Raw genomic sequence first — 17,436 nt, 5'->3', positions numbered from 1 at the left:
GAGAGCACTTTTGTACTGTATACCTGGCCACTCGTTATAAGATACTCTCTTACTGATGCCTAAAAAGCAGCACTGGGATTTTCAGAAAATAATTATGTATACAAATCAAGGCAGAGATTTTCAAGAAATAACTGAAAATCATTAAACATACATTTTAAGGAGCAGTGTAGGATACTTTTACGTAAGCATATTTTTCAAACCTATCTGACTAATTCAAAACAAATCCTACACATACCTGTGAATTTTCTAGAGAATTAATGACGATCCCAAATGAGCTTCTTATTGAAACCTTAACCCCAACTCCAAGTGTTTCTGACCTTTCAAATAAACTATAGCATCTCAATTAAGATATGTTGATAATGGTTGAATGACTTCCTAATTGGTGTTTGTAAAACATAGTGAATAAAAAATATTCTGATGCATAAACTTCAAATCAAGAATATCGAGATGTTAAAAATATTATTGACAGAAATATGGAAGGTAAGAATATAATTTAAGTGTTGTTTTGAATATTGTTGTATCATTTTTGTCGGTTAATTTATACTTTGTAATGTGTTTGTTTTTTAGTTGTATGTCAATTGTTGTGTTAGCATGTTTTGTAACTTTTTTTAATTTAAAAAATGTACAAAATTATTTATTTATAATTGTTTTAATGTTTATAATTAATGAATATGTGATTTTGTTACAAATACAGAATGTTTTAACATTTATGTAAAGTAGGTGTCTTTTTAAAAACAAAATGTACATTATAATTTTCAATTTGAGCTTTTAAAAAATATTTTATTTTTACTATAAAATTTGATTTGAAATATTTGTAAATAATTACTTATTTTTAGATTTGCATTTCTGATATGTATATTTTATTTATTAGAATTTAATTGCAATGTATCTTTTGTTTACATTTATTAATTAAAACCTTTATTAAATAAATTGTGCATAAAATCTGTAAGATTTACATTTTAAAATGTAAGGTTTTAATATATTTGTAAATATATTTTTATAGGTAATTTTAATGTTTAAGGTTATTTATGTGTGTTAAAATTAATGTACATTTAAAAATTAATAACATAGAAAATGTATTGTATTTTATTTATTTACTACATTTATTTTATTATTAATTAGGTTAAAAATTGTTAAGTGTTTGTGAAGATAAGTTACATATTTAAGTGTTTAATCATAAATGATTGGATGTTAGAGCGACCTTTGACTCTGCTTGCAGGCAGGTCGACCCCACTTCGCTGCCCGTCACCTGACTGCCTGGTTCCTGTCCAGGCTGATTTGCATATAGCCATGTCTGAGCTGGGGTGGTGTGGCGTGGCGTGCAAAAAAACGATGAATTTAGGCCCAGATCTCTGTACCGCGGTGAATGTATGACATTGTTCTGCATTCTGTCCATCAATTGTTGTTTTTGCCTTGTTCCTGTCTCCTTGTTGGCTGCCTCCTTGTTCCTGGGTTTCATTTTCCCCCCCCTCTGCCCTGCGCGCCAGTTCTGCCCCGCCCCCCACCGCTCTCGACCCGGCCCTTTCCCGCCACTGTCTCCCTGCGGCCCGCCCCCCTGCACACTCATTGGCCTCCCCGCTCCCGTCTCCCAGCTGCTCCTCCCTCCCAAGCCACTTCATTTGCAGGCCGAGAAGCGCCACACAGCGGGGGTGCCGCTGGTGCGCCTAAGGCAAGCCCGTCTGCGCCCGTGCGCACCTGGACCGCGCCCAGCACCAGAACCAGTAGACCCCGCGAATGCCACACCACCAGAATCCACTATGACGCCATCTTCCAGGCCGCCCCGAAACAGACCCACAGACCCTTCTCCTGCCGCACCTGCAGCTTCACCTGCGACAGAACCACCAAATCCCCAAGGACTGGACCCAACCACCTCCGCTGCATACTCCTCAACATCCGCTCCACCGCAAACAAGCCGTTGAGCTCTGGGATCTGCTCGACACCTCCGCCCCCGACATGGCCTTCCTGACCGAGACCTGGTGGAATGACTCCTCGGCGCCCGACATCGCCATAGCCATCCCGGACGGCTACAAGATCACCCGCGGAATCGGAGAAGGAATAGCCATAGTCCACAAGTCCACCCTCAAGGTCGCCACCCACGCAGACGACACCCTCAACACCGCCGAACACCTGCACTTCTGGATACACACCGACCACAACACCACCCTCAGAGGAACACTCATTTACAGACCTACCGGACCCCAGGCTCAGTTCAGCGACTCCATCGCCGACCTTGCCATCACCCACGCACTCGCCTCCATGGGCTTGACCCTCCTCGGGGACCTGAACTTCCACCTCGAGAACAACAACTACGCCAACTCCACCACCCTGATCGACAACCTCGCCAACCTCGGCCTCAGACAACACGTCACCTCACCCACCCACACCGCCGGCCACACGCTGGATTCCGTCTTCTCCACAGGCTCCCACGTCGCCTTCGACCACAACACCGAACTCCACTGGACCGACCACCGCTGCATCCATTTCACCTTCAAGAAACCAACCACGCACCACCTCACCCAACAGCTGCCTCGCGGTATACAACCGTTTCAACGCAACTTTTACAACAGATTACTTTTACAACGCAACTACTACAACGCAGGATCCTTTACAACGAATGCCTTTACAACGCATGACATTACATAGCAGATGCTATTACAACGCATGCCATTACAACGTAAGTATAGGTAAGTATATCATTTTATTTAAACATTTTTTTTAATTCCAATTTTTTTTAAATTAATTTAATAAATATTAAAAAGAAATTAAATAAATTAATTTAAGTAATTTTATATATGTAGTTTTGGGTTATGGGGTACAGTGTCATTATTAGGGTTTAGGGCTAGGTTTGTGTTATGGGGTACAGGGGTATTTTTAGGGTTCAGGGCTAGGTTTGGGTTATGGGGTACAGGGGTATTTTTAGGGTTCAGGGCTGGGTTTGGGTTATGGGGTACAGGGGTATTTTTAGGGTTCAGTGCTAGGTTTGGGTTATGGGGTACAGGGGTATTTTTAGGGTTCAGGGCTAGGTTTGGGTTTTGGGGTACAGGGGTATTTTTAGGGTTCAGGGCTGGGTTTGGGTTATGGGGTAGAGGGGTATTTTTAGGGTTCAGGGCTGGGTTTGGGTTATGGGGTACAGGGGTATTTTTAGGGTTCAGGGCTAGGTTTGGGTTATGGGGTACAGGGGTATTTTTAGGGTTCAGGGCTATTTTTAGGGTTCAGGGCTAGGTTTGGGTTATGGGGTACAGGGGTATTTTTAGGGTTCAGGGCTAGGTTTGGGTTATGGGGTACAGGGGTATTTTTAGGGTTCAGGGCTAGGTTTGGGTTATGGGGTACAGGGGTATTTTTAGGGTTCAGGGCTAGGTTTGGGTTTTGGGGTACAGGGGTATTTGTAGGGTTCAGGGCTAGGTTTGGGTTATGGGGTACAGGGGTATTTTTAGGGTTCAGGGCTAGGTTTGGGTTTTGAGGTACAGGGGTACAGGGGAATTTTTTGACTGATGTATAAAAATAACTTTGATATTTAGTTTAAAGTTATTTTAGTTATGCTGGTTTGTGCTTTATGTTTGATTTATTGGGTGCTGTATAGGAAATGTATTTAATAATAGGGTTTTGGCAATTGATTCTAAGTAATGTACTCCTTTGTTATTAAAGAGTTTTGCTTTACTTTATAGCATGTTGTACCTTATACTGGTTTGTTTGCTAACTTTCAGTGTAATTTGGGTTACTGATTGCTCCATTCGTAGTTGTTGGTAGCTTTGCTCTTTTAGTAGGGCTTCTATGAATTTTTTCTGCATTTTGTTCTGTTGGGTTCTGCCTAGTGTGTATTGGAAAGTATTGTATCATCCTTCTACTGCATTGTTGGTTTTGGCTTCTTTAGCAATGGTGCAATTGGGTGGGCATCTGTGTCCAGAGTGGTGCTGTCTGCCAACCAAAGGGTCTTCAAAATAGTCCATTGGGGGACTTAGTTTGTGTTTGTTTGGTGGTAGTGGTTATTTGTCTCTGTAACGGGGACGTAGGCTAGTGCAAATATTTTTTTCATTTCATAGGCTATATTGGCTGTTTGTTGCATATTCACTTAGGGCTTGATTATGACTTAGGCGGCCTTGGCGCTGAACTGTCGTCAGGGCGGGCGGAGGAAGACCACCAACCCATTGGCATTCCTGACCACCGGATTACAACAGCAGCGGGGGTGCTACTGTGGCAGCATGTTGCGGCCCATAGACCGAGCCTGCAAGACATGCCGTCGCAGTACAGTGCCTTGTACATGTCACCTATGCCACACAGTGCACCTACGACAATGCAGGAATTGGGGGGCACAACATGTGCCCCAGCCAAATTTCAAAATGGGCTATAATAACCGGGAACCCTGTGTGAACCCCCTTCCTTGCTGTCCCACCAAGGATCTCTGCCATGAAAAGGTCGACATGAAAGCAAATCGTAATTTGGACAGTGGTGTTGGCATCGGTACCGTCTCATAGTACGCAACTTTGGCCACTGCTGCCACGGCGGGATCAGAGATCCTGGCAAAGGCGGCAGTCTCACCACCTGATTGTAATCGGGCAGTGGGACCGCTGGGATGGCGGTGTTCAGGCCGCTATACGCCGGTATAGGAGTTTTGCGGCAGCCGGTATCCTAATCAGGCTCTCATTGCAGATTGTTGGAGGTGTTGCTAAATGCTTTGGTTAAAATGGTAGCAACAGCCTTTTACTAAAATAAACTTAAATTACCTCAAATAGATATACACTTCAACACATCAAAATATTAATAAAACATATATATTTACAACTAATACTAACATTTAAACATTAAACAAAAAACATATGCACAAATACACAGGGCTACATTTCACATGTCCAGACTTCTCCCCAATGAAGAACTCTGCAGAGTAAGCATAGAAGACTTTTTTTAAATGTTATCCAACATCCCCTCAACTGTGCCTGGAAAACTGCTCCTAGAACAGCGATCCGGACACACTGCCAATCAATAGTAAATAAACAGAGGTCTGAGAAAAATAACCATAATTTTAATTCTCCAAATCCTGGCTATCACAAACATGCAGATATTTGCCCATCTATGCAGCTTGATTTCCATCTCCGTCCAAAACTTTCTTTTTATTTTCATGGTCAAGTCACAAGTATTAACATACAAGGACAAAAACAAACGACCATCACCAATGTTTCATTTAGGCCCTGATTACGACCTTGGCGGTCGGACTGCCAGGCCGCAGCGTCAGCGGTCGGGAGAAATCCACCAAGCAGATTGGATCCCGACCACCGCAGTTGAACGCTGGGTTGGCTGCAGTCTTCCAGCGGCGGCATTCTTCGGCTCACAGAGTAAGCCTAAAGGCAATCCCACCGCCCTGCTGCACCTGCACTGTCATGCGCACACTGCTGCCATGCACCTTGTCGTGCATGGCACTCAGTGCGCGCACAAAAGTGCAGCATAAAGTGCTCAACATGTGACCCCAGCATTGGGCCCCTTCCCTGCATTTCCACCATGAAATGGTTGGCGGAAAGGCAGGTCGGAATAGGCATGGTGGTGCCGACTTTGGCACCACCTCCATTCCCCGCTGCTTTCTCCTCCACCGCAACAGGATCCAGGATCCAGGATCCTGCCGGTGGCGGCAGTCTTCTGTCGGTTTGACCGCCATTGTTGTAATCAAGCGGTTGGACCGGCGAGTGGTCGGCAGTCGGACCGCCACCGCGGGTACGTCGGTCTTGGGACCTCCGTACACAGAATCAGGGCCTTAGTAATGTTATTATATTAACAATGACTGTGAACAATTAATGAATGGGCATGTGCCTCGTGACCCAAGTGCATCATTTTATCCTAAATTTGCAGTCATCCTGTGTGCTCAACTTTCTCGTCCTTTAGAGCCCTCCTGTTCAGTGTTGCTAGCGGTGAATTTCATGATAATTTCTTAATCAGCGAGTACTAATATGCAAATTCTAATCAGAATCCATGGGCCTTTGAAGATATGGGTGTTGCACCAAATTTTGAGTTGCTATGAGTGTAAGACAGGGATTTATCCCAGCACCCTCCTTATTTGACCTCTTTATTAATAACTGGAATCTTCATCTTTCAGGTATTGACAAATATTATCCAGTGGTATGGCAGGTACACAATCTATATTGCTCGTTCAAGATCTTGCTTTATTGTTGGCAGCATTTCTTTCAGGCGTTATTAAGACTATTGTATGGAACATTCTACAAATTGTCTCAAAGACAAAGCAAATGGTTTTTAGATGGCATCCACCACTGACATATTCCTTCTTATTTGAGGGGGAGAAAATCTAAAAAGCTGACTGTCTGCGTTATTGGTCTTGGTTTGTCAGATCCTAAAAAGCTACCCATGCAGGTTACATCAGCAGCCGGAATTATATACTTTCAAAACTTTCAGCTACCATTTAGAAGTTGCAATAAGGGCCTAGAAGTGTGGATTTCTCTTATTGGAGCTGAATTTTGGAATTGTTAAAGAAGATCAAGGCTGGTAAATAGAGAAAACATTTACCTTTGTACTTTAAGTGAAGTAGCACTTTGATCTGCTCTAAACTCGAATTATGGCGCAGTGCAATTGCTAAGGCTGCACTTGTACCTTTTCTGTTTTGTATTCATGTTTGATCCAATAGAGACGAATCAAGTGAAAGATGTAATCAGATATAATGCTTTTCTCAGCACTTTTTGAATGATGCCCATAGAAGGAGACAAACACAGGATTGACGTTTAGGTTCCAGGCTTCGGTTTTAACTTGGTATCTGGTGCTTCAATATTATCCAAGGGTGTTTAGCTGCTACTAACATGGACACAAAAGAAGTGCATAGGGCATAGAGCCATATATTTCCAGACCCACTTCCAATTGACTTGGAATACTACTAGTAGAGGAAGCCGGAAAAGAAATGGAAGAATTTGCACTTTAGCGCTATGATAGATTTAGTAAAAGGTAGATGTGCTGGAATTGCTTGATCGTGTTTTATTTACATGTCCGTGATTTATGGTGACAGTGGACAAATTCATTTAGAAATATATTATCTATATATTTATGTATCATTCACACACTGTCCCTGTGTAAATACAGCAAAGGTGCATGAAATAAGTGAAAGAATACAATTGACGAGCCTGGACAAGATAATCCACCTCCACCTTTTTGTGATGATAAATGCACTGGTGTTGCCTGAAGGTCAAGCATGATGCTGTTGATACTGGGTGCTGTATCGGTGGATCCAGTACTGTGATACTGTTAATTGATTTTAGTTATATAGAAGCATCTAATTAATTGAATTTTATATTTTGTATCTAAGTGTATCATTTTTAATAACAAATTGAATGTTTTTGTAGTGGCTTTTTATGTAAGTAAAGATGAGGGTGATGGTGCCAAAGGTGTAATTGGTCACTGGGGGAATTAATCCGTTACCAAATGGCAAAAGAACAGCCATTCAAGGGTAAAAACCTTTCATGCCGAGTAACTAGGTAGGATTTAGATCCAGAGCACAAATAAACAAACTTTGCACCATTCTCTTAAATCTTGGTATAGTATATTTAGCTTTTTATTTAATTAGGTGTTTTATAAAATGCTGACTGTTCTTTTATGATAGATTTAGAGTGATAAGATTGTTTGCATTCAGCACAATAACAATATTTTATTCACAAACTATCACTTGTGTAAAGGGGCAGAATTTGACAAATATCTGGAGTGTTTTTCAGTGCTGAGGACTGGGCTGCAGCTACCAGGATATTATCCAAAATAGGGAGCATAATACTGTGGAATTAGGAAGGTTTCTGGGCGAATTGGGGGCAGGGGAATTGAGAGATTCCTGTTCGGATATGTGCCAATGATGTGTAATTGCATCTAACTAAGCCCGTCCCCTTCCCTGCCAACATTTCAGGTGCAGACTTGTTGGGAAATCTCCTAACTAGCTAGTAGGTGTTTTGTCCGTTGCAGTTGTTAGTTGATTGGAATCAGAAAGCATAGTGACTTACCAGTAGTTTTCTTTTCCCGTTCTTCATTACAATCTCGAATGTGTAGTTTGAGTCTGTGGCTTTTACTTCTCTAACAGACTGTACCTGTTCAATAGAAGTATTTAATTTAACATCATCTACAGGAATAATTCCACCTAGAATGGTTACCGAAGTGTTGTAAAGATCATAGCCATTTGAAGAGAAGTGTTTTGTTACACATAAACAATAAAATAGAAAAATATTATATAATACAATACAATGATACTCCTCTAGTCCACTACATGAAATTGTTGAGACTGTTAGACCTAATAAAGAGATTGATTTTAGGGCACTTTCAAAGGAACATTCCAGTCTTAATGGCGAGGGAAGATCATTTCAAGCCCAAACCCCAAGGTTACAGACATGTCTGCCTCCAATGTAAGCGAAGTGAACCCCCTCCTCCCCTCCACCTCACTGCATGGATTTAATGGCATGACCAATACGATGGATGGCTGTGCTCTTTAAAAATCCCAGACAACAACTACCAAGACATGTTGTATCATATTATGCCTAACAGTAGCATAAAATCCCTAAGACATCCTTTGATTACTAATAAGATATAAGAGAACTAAACGGAATTTGCTCCAGACAACACTGGGATTGAATAGTGAAGTTAAGATGTGTCCTCACAATAACTAGATAGAGTGAAGCCATTTGACCTATACAGTTGATGGCTGTAGATGAAAGAGCTCCTAGTACGGTGCTTTTAACTCCTCCTAAATACACACAAAATTGGGAATGGATTTAGTGCTTTCAGACATCAACACATCATCAACACCTTTTAGGGCTGTTAGAAAGAATCAATGCTATGATTTAATTACTTGTGTGTAAAACAAACACCAGGGTGCACCCACTCAGTATAGAAGAATCCAATTGTTTTAGCCAATAATCTAGGATATACTTTGAGTCTACTGGAAAGTATAGTACACAGACTAGTAGGTGTGCAATACAATCATTATAAGGAATGGAAATCAATAAAACTTTGTGTATAGTTTATGAACAAATTATCTGTAAATCTACACATCATCTTTGAATGATCATATGCAACCCCTGCATCAAATCAGTGTGCTCTAGCAGCTACACACCCATGTGAATCTTCACTAATCACAAATGTACCTAAATTTGACACTCTGTACAAAGTGGCTACTCCTCTGTAGTCTGAATTTACTTTAAAAATAACGGGTAGTTTAGAAATGAAGGTCAAATTTGTTGAAGGCACCCGCTGAAACTATTATACAAACATAATTCTAGGGTATCCTATTCTACTTTGTTTTTCAATCAGTTCATTGTCATTAAGGTTTCATTGAAAAATTGACCCCCAAGTTAATATGCTCCATCACAGTGAAACATTTGATAAAGAAAACTCATTAATGATCATCATAATATATTTCACACAAAAAAGACATTTTGGAGCAATTTCTAACACTCTAGCCTATATTTTTCTCGTAGCTTTAATAATTCACGCAACAGTGTTCCCTTCAGACCAAACTATAGTGTGCCATCCAGTGATTAAAGTTATGAAGAGTATTTGGGAATTTGAGTAGCCTGTTAAGAGCATGTGGTGGTTTTGCATGATGATATAAAACCAGTAACTGTTAGTAATTAAAAAAAAGTTTTAGTATTTACAATGTTCATTTTAAGTATTATATTGGGCAGTGTTTTAACAAAATTTAAAATAAAAGGGAAATTACAATTTTGCTCAAATTTATTGCAATTTACATTGCGTTTTTATTACTTACATATTTGACCTACTATTGTTTTTTATAGAAATACATTTAAAAATGTCAATAGAAATGTTTTATTAGTTTGATGATATATTTATTTTGATGCAGCTAACGTTTACTTAATGTATATATATTGGAATGCATACATTATTGATTATTTACAATAAGGATATGAAAACTTAACCTTACAATTAAACTACTCTTTCCTCAAGGTTTGTGGGTCTGAAGTTAGATTAGTAATTTTAACCCTCCACCCAATATAAGCACTTTTTCTAAATAAAGTGGTTTGGATTTAGATTATTAAATCAATGCCCACAAATATATGCAGTTTTAACAATGTTTGTAGGCACGAGTTTAGGATAGTAAATCAAACTTTCTCTCCCCCAATGTTTGTGGTACTGGAGTTAGTATAGTAAATCTGCCCCTGACCTAAAGAAAAAGCATTTTCTACAATGTTTTGGGGGCTTGCTTTAGAATATTAACTCTGATCCTACCCCAATTTATACATGTTCCCCAATTTTTAGGTGCCTGGAATTAAAATAGTCAATCTGCTCCCTGCAAATATATTAACTTTTTAGAATATTTAGGGGAATTAGAATAGTAAATCTGACTGACCCTCGCTCTCCCAAATATCGCACCATCTCCAATTTAGGTGGAGCTGGAGTTATAATAGTAAATCCAACACCCTCTCTCCACTAAATGAAAGCCCTTTCCCAATTGTTTTAAGATCTGAAGTTAGAATAGTAAATCTGAATCCTCCAACCCATATATGCTCTTTATTCAATGTAAGTGGAACTGAAGTTAGAATAGTAAATCTACACAATGGCGCCCCAATAACGAACTACGTTTTTATCAGCCATGAACATTCACATAGTTTGGAGACATGGTATCCATCTTGGATATCATATCTGAGTTTATCTATCTTCATGGCTCACAGCATCTTTGCTAGGAAACCGTAACACAATTTTGCTGCAGCCTGTACTTTGCAATGCAGATCTAGGTTTCCTTAGCAAACAATAGTTGCTTTCTTTGGAGTTGCTTGATGGACATTGAGCAAACAGAGAAGTATTCTGGAGTCATGTTGTGAAAACGAACTTTGAACTATTATGAATATTTAACCATCTTTAACATAATCTTTGCTAAAGGCTGTAAGATTGTTTCAGTAGTAGTAGTAGTGGTAGTAGTACAGTAGTATATTCTGTGATGGATCAAGAGAGTTTCTAAAGTCAGAATTCTGTTGCTCATGCTATGTATATGTGATTATGTGTAAATGATACAAGAAACAAGTAGAAACTCTACCACACAGAGCACTTAGTGATAAAGCTTGAGTTTCGAGAATAATCAGCTCCACATCAAAGTACAGAGATATGTTTCACAGAGAAATCGCTAGGTAAATCTATTCACTGCTACAAATAGATTCAGATCTAATTCTGGCCACCCAAAAAATTTACTGACTTCAGTGTTTTTGGGAATGGAGTTAGAATAGGAAATCTTACCCTCCCCTAATTTATGCACTTCTACCTATGTAAATAGGACAGGATTTAAAATAGTAAATAAGTCCCCCAAGTATATGTACTTTCCACAGTGTTAGTTGGTCTTGGAGTTTAGAATAGTAACTTTCACTCTCCCCCCTCCTCCAATATATGCACCTTCCCAAATGGAAGCTGTGCTAGTGTTAAAAAAGTAAGCCTGACCTCCACCCAAACTATGCACATTCCCAAATGTATGTGGGGCTGGTGTTAGAGTAGAAAACATAACCCCCACCCCTAATATATGTGCAAATTCCCCAATGTTTGTGTGCAAGGATTTAGATTAAAAAATATTCCCATCCCCCAAATATATGCACTTTCTCCAATGTTTATTGGGCTAGACTTGGGATATGCAAACATACCCTACTTACATTTGAGGACTGGAGAATAAAATTAGTGACTCTCACCTATCAACAAACATTTTTTAAAGGTTTAAAGAACTGTAAATACCAATGTATATTTTTCTATTTTAGTTAATTTTTGGCTGTACATTGATTTTTTAAATAACAATACATATGCTTATATTAATGAGCAAACCATTAAAACCCTGTTCCCATGAGGCACAGGGTCAAGACTGATTTTCATATAGCTGTGTCTGAACTGGGGTGGTGAAGTGAGCTAAAGAACGATGATGGATTCAACTCTCAATTTCATATGTCTATATTAGGGGTGGCTTCCTCAAAATTAGTTAATCAAGTTGAATGTGGGTTGTTTTTAACCAAACATTATGTGTGGTTGTCAAAACTTTAAATTTGTATTAAAAATGAATAATTAATGTCTGCCCTAATGACACTGATGGTACAGACAACACCACATTGCTCAAAGCCAAACAACCTTTTGATAGTCTTACTGAGGAAGAAAAATACACAAATCACTTTAAGTAACAGTTATTCATGTTCATAGAAATGATAATTTATGATTAGGTCCAACAAGTGATGTTTTAGATTCATAGGATTTAATCAGTTTGCAAGGTATTCACAATGTAATAACCATGTTTGTTTTTACCTATATATGAACTAATCCACTGCCACACTGTATCTGTGTCTTGCCTACATCGTTTGCTTGACTATTAAAATTAGACGGGCTAATTTTGAATAACTCACTATTTCATTAATCAATGTACATATTATATACTGTGATGTTCTCTATAGAATGTCAACAACATTTTAGGATAGTAAAAAACATAAAGAGTGAGTTGTTAAAAAATTCACACCACCTGTCCCAGCTGTCTCTCTTTCGGTCTGGTAAAATAGGGGACAGAAGCGCGTTCCTCTGCTGTGTCTACTTTAATTCTGCCTTGCTCTTAATGCAAATCATCTCTTTTTAGATAGGATGATAGTCAGCACATTTTGTCATGAATATGAAGAAAACAAGAAGGAGTGTTTGATAAGAACCCTAAACACATTGGTTGGTTTGGGTCATGCCACGGCTTCTGAAGAACAATTCCCTAAAGGACGCTGCATCCTTTTTGTTTTATTTATTTATTTTGAAGGTTTTATATGATGCAAATGAGACCATCACGGGTATCAGAGTGCTTTACACTTGTTAAAGAACAGAGACATATACAATCAATATTATTATAGTTGCGAAAGGAACATTGTATGACGGATCCACTGAGAGGGCAGGATCGCCTCCATGATAGGACAGATACATCGAAACAGTAATATAACAATGAGACGTAATCATGAGAAAAGATGGCGAGTCCAGGTATGCTCAGCATGACGAGTTCCAAGGACCTAGAGTAGAAATGTATTCCAGAGTAGTAATTTAACTTCTTTCTTGAAAGATGACGTTGAGGGATTCAGTCTGGTTTCAGGGGGGAAGGAAGTTCCAAATTCTTGGGGTGATACCAGAAAAGGCTCTATTGTTGGTTTTCTTTTTAGAGAATCTCTGAGATTTCAGCAGGAAAGAGCAGGAGCTTCTAGAAGATCTGGAGGCCCCAGAGAGTTCAAGCTTCTGAGCCAGGTAACTTGGTGTGTTGAAGTGTTGGGCTTAGTGGGTCATGCATGCAATTTTTGGCTAAATTCATTGCTTCGTAGGGGAGCCAGTGAAGGGATTTTAAATCAGGGTTGATATGGTTGTTTCTTTTCGATCCAGTGATAAGCCTTTCCCTGGAGTTGAGGGAAGCCCTTAAGGGAGCCGTTGTGGATTTGGGTAGGCCGGCTAGCATTGCACTTCTGTAGTCCAGCTTGGGGATCACTAGGGCTTGGATGGAAGAGTTGAAGTCTTTGGGGGGCAGGAAGGGTTTTAGTTTTCTGAAGATGCTCATTTGGAGGTTTACTCCTTTGGTGGCAGCCCCAATGTGGTTCTGCATGTTAAGGTTCTTGATGAGAATAATTCCTAATGATCTTGCTGAGTCAATGACCTGAGATAGGCATTTGAAGGCTGTTAGTTGCATCATTCAGTGATTAATGACGGGTGATTGTTTCGGAGGAGCACGTAGGAGGTATTCTGTTTTGAGAGTGTTAAGTTTAAGGTGGTTGCATGTAAGCCAGTTATGCGTTTTTAGGGTTAAATTGAGGGCTTTCATGTCTTCAGGGGAGGAGACTTTCAGGTATAATTAGGTGTCCTCAGCGTATATGTAATAGTGAATATTGGATTAGCTCAGAATTCACGTTAGTGGCTCCATAAACAGGTCAATGAGAGTGGGTGAGAGGGGGGAACTCTATGTAACCCCTACGGTGACAGGCATAGACTCAGACATGGACTGATTAGCCTTGATTGTTTTAGTTCTGTTTTGGATAAAGGATGTGAACCAGTTTAGCACAGGCCTGAGATTCCCATCCTATGTTCCAATAGATCTAGTAGGTAGTCATGCTTAACCGTATTGAAAGCTGAAAAAAGGTCTAGAAGTATAAAAAGGCATGATTAGTTTTGATCCAACATTTTTAGCGCATCGTCCACTGTGTGTGTAAGTGCTGATTCGGTGCTGTCCACTGTTCAGAAGCGGTTTGGAATTGGTCAAGAATACAGGATTGCTCAGTGTGGCTACAGAGTTGGACGTGAGCATATTTTTTAAGGAGCTTCGCAAGAGTTGGAATGTTAGAGAAGGGAGAAAGTTATTAAAGTTGTGTGATTAGCTGTAGGTTTTTTTAGAATAGGGCTGACCTGCCCAGACTTTAAGCAATCAGGGATTGTGTCTTGAAGCAGAGAGGCATTAACGATCTTGGTCCAGAGTGAGAGAATCGCTAGTTTGATCTCATTGAAGAAGTTAGGGGTAGCGGGTCATTGTAATGTTTCGAGGGTTTCTGATCTGATAGCATTTTTAGAATGGCGAATTCTTCAGTGGTTTTGAAGGGTTTCCAAGTAGCGTTGTTTTTGAAGATGTGCTCTGGTAGACTTGAGGGTACAGCAACACAGGAAGTAGAAGGTCTGGAGGGAGATGCAAAGAGACGGTGTTCCAGGTCCCTCTGCAAATCAGATTTAATATTTTCCATCTTCTCAAGAAATAAGGAGACAAATTCTTCGCAGTTTGAAATCAGGATGGATACTGCTGAGGGAGGGTTGGATAGGCCAGCTAAATAAAGTTTGATGAGCTCAAATAACTTTTTTGATTGGTTTCTTGCTCGATTTAGTTGGTTTATGAAGTAATTTGCTTTTGAGTTCATAATGCTTTTGGAATATGAGTTCCTATGTAATCTCAAATGCTTGAGGTGTTTAAGGGAAGGTGAAGATCTCCACTTTTGTTAAGCCAGTCTCAAGTTACATCTTTCAGTGCTAAGGCTACCATTGTACTATGGTTTAGAGTCATTAGTTGGCATTCTTTTGAGCTGTAAGGGTGCAATTGAGTCTAGAATGTTCCTCATGGACCTGGTGTAGTGACTTGTAGGACCTTGGACATCTGACACGTCTCGAGGAGGCTGAAGTAGGTTATTACTAAGAGACATCAATTCATTATGGTTAAGGTTATTGTTATAATTTACCAATAAAGAGAGAGAGAAGAAGCATTGAAGGTAAGACTCTTCTTTATTCCAATCATCCAGCCTCCACAGCACTGGGAAATCTACATGAGGAGTGAACATTCTAAGGTAAGCTTTTTTGTGGAACGTACCAAGAAGGAAGGTGAGAGAGGGGAGGACGTAAACTTTCTAAGGTAAGCTTCTATGTGGAACGTACCAAGAAGAAAGGTGAGGGAGGGGAGGACGGAAGGTACCAAAGGAGGTTAAGTGGAAAAAGAAGGAGATTACAAATGTTATGCATGCTCCTTTTCCATATTTTGGGTTTTGTTGATTGAGCTGTATTTGTTCATACGGATTTCAAAATGAAAAATGTGATGCGGTGGTAGACCAGTCACAGGGGAGGATAGATTCTAATTGAATAGTGTTAGCTTTAGCAATCATAAGATCTAAAGTCGTTCCCTTGTTGTGAGTTGCGCTGTCACAAAAATGTATCAAGTTGAGATCAGCAAGAAAGGATTTAAGGCTGTTGACTATAGGGTCATTCAAATAATTCCAGTGGAGGTTGATGTCTCCAAGGTAGATTTGGGTGCAGTGCTGGCCCAAGTTTGTTGCGACGATTTCCATGATTTCTTCTGTAAAATATAAGGTTATCTCCAAGTGGGTGGTAGATTGGGTGTAGTTTGCATAGTGGTCTTTTGTTGATGTATAAATATTCACCAGAGGATATAATAGGGGATAGAGAGTGTTTGGCTGAGAGACTAATGCGGTAAATGCAGGTAATGCCTCCACCTGGTCTGCTGGGTCTATCAGATTTAGCGATGTTGTAGCTAGGAGGGACTAGTATGTCCAGGATAGGTGCAGAGGAAGCATTTAGCCATGAAAAGAAGGTCATGGTTGAGTGTGAGGATACGGTCAGCAATATCCACTGCATGTCTTACAGTCAATCTGCAATTGAGTAGCATGCATTTCAGTTTGGAGGTGGCCCTGGTTGGGGAGGTCTGAGTAAGAGTGACCTGCTTAAGGTTGTATTTGTTTACCGCTCTGTGATTAGGTTTTGATTCTCTTTGTTGGTGGGCAGAAATAGATTGGATTTGCCCCTGGTTGTCTATGTTATCAGAGTGTGAGGAGTTATAAGATAGGAGGAGGGTGTGGATATCTGCGTCACACAGTGTATCTAGTAATCTACTGGGCCGAGTGGAGGCAATGGGGTAGGGTTCTCCATCTTGAATGAGGGAACTTCGAGGAAGTGAGATCAGGTTGGTCAGGAAGTGAATTGGAGGCATGGGGCAGTGGTAGGTGAGATGGTCCTTAGATTGAATATTGGTATTCAAATTCATAGTTGGCCACCGATTGTTAGTAGACTTTATGGTTGTGGATAAGGTTGTCCGATCTTGTAGCGGGGAAAAGAGGCGGGGAGGGTGGCAGTAAAAAGCATTAAGGAGGTATTCTACCCAAACATCGAACTTAGTGAAATAGACTGGTTGTGTTGGATTTAAAGCTGATTATTGTCCATCTTAACTAACATAGCACATTGATTGTATTATTTTAGCAATTAATTATGAATTACACTCACACGTTTTGATCAGATATATAATTTTGATTTAAATGCTTTTATTGTATATACTGTTAAATAAAGGCTTATGCTGATAACAATGTATACAATAATAATAAGGCAATTTATTGGCACTGCCACAGTAAAACAGTATAATTTCTGGAAAACCCAAGAAACATTCACAAATCTTTTACGTTGTTTTTTAGAAACACATTTCCACTTACTAAATGTATGTAGTACTTTCCCCGGAGGCAGGTCTGAAAAGAAAAGAAACAGACTATTTACCCAAAACATTTATCTTGCTTCAAAGTGGGATATATGACAGGGTTGTACAAGGGACAGTGTGGAGCCCCCTACCTCATCTGCTTCTTTACTGGTGTAAAACGATAAAGTGGTATTCCGAAGGCGAAATAAGTATTTTGACCAGGCAAATTTCTGGAAAACATACAGCAAGAAACTCATTTGAATAACTGTTTCAACAAACTCCAAGAAACCCATTTGATTATTCTGGTTCAACATTCACTAACAAAATCATTCAAATATGCGTTGCAGCATACCCCAAGATACCCATTAGATTATGCTGTTATACTCCAGTATACCCATTGGATTACACTGTTTCAACATACCCTAAGAAACTCATTTGATTATATTGTTTCAACATAATTTAATTATACTGTTTCAGTCAAGAGGTAAGAAAACAGGAGAAGTCCGTCACTGACTGCATATTTATCCATTAGCCAGTCA

General features: G+C 39.8%; 1 protein-coding gene across 4 annotated transcripts in view; it reads right to left on the bottom strand.

Annotated features, from left to right (window-relative positions):
• LOC147702248 (uncharacterized) overlaps positions 1 to 17,436 on the bottom strand; it is a 132,901-nt gene that overhangs the window by 55,971 nt on the left and 59,494 nt on the right. For all 4 annotated transcript variants that reach the window (XM_086930899.1, XM_086930898.1, XM_086930900.1 and 1 more), the window contains exons 2-4: positions 17,050 to 17,127; positions 16,917 to 16,949; positions 7,971 to 8,054 (exon numbers count right to left, since the gene is read on the bottom strand). In XM_086930899.1, the coding sequence (XP_086787025.1) occupies positions 7,971 to 8,054; positions 16,917 to 16,949; positions 17,050 to 17,127 (195 nt within the window). The remainder of the gene's footprint in view (positions 1 to 7,970; positions 8,055 to 16,916; positions 16,950 to 17,049; positions 17,128 to 17,436) is intronic.

The sequence above is a fragment of the Lissotriton vulgaris genome, chromosome 7, assembly GCF_964263255.1.
Source record: "Lissotriton vulgaris chromosome 7, aLisVul1.2, whole genome shotgun sequence".
NCBI lineage: Eukaryota > Metazoa > Chordata > Amphibia > Caudata > Salamandridae > Lissotriton > Lissotriton vulgaris.
Note: the sequence above shows the minus strand (reverse complement) of the source record. Positions and strands in the feature narration are given on the sequence as shown.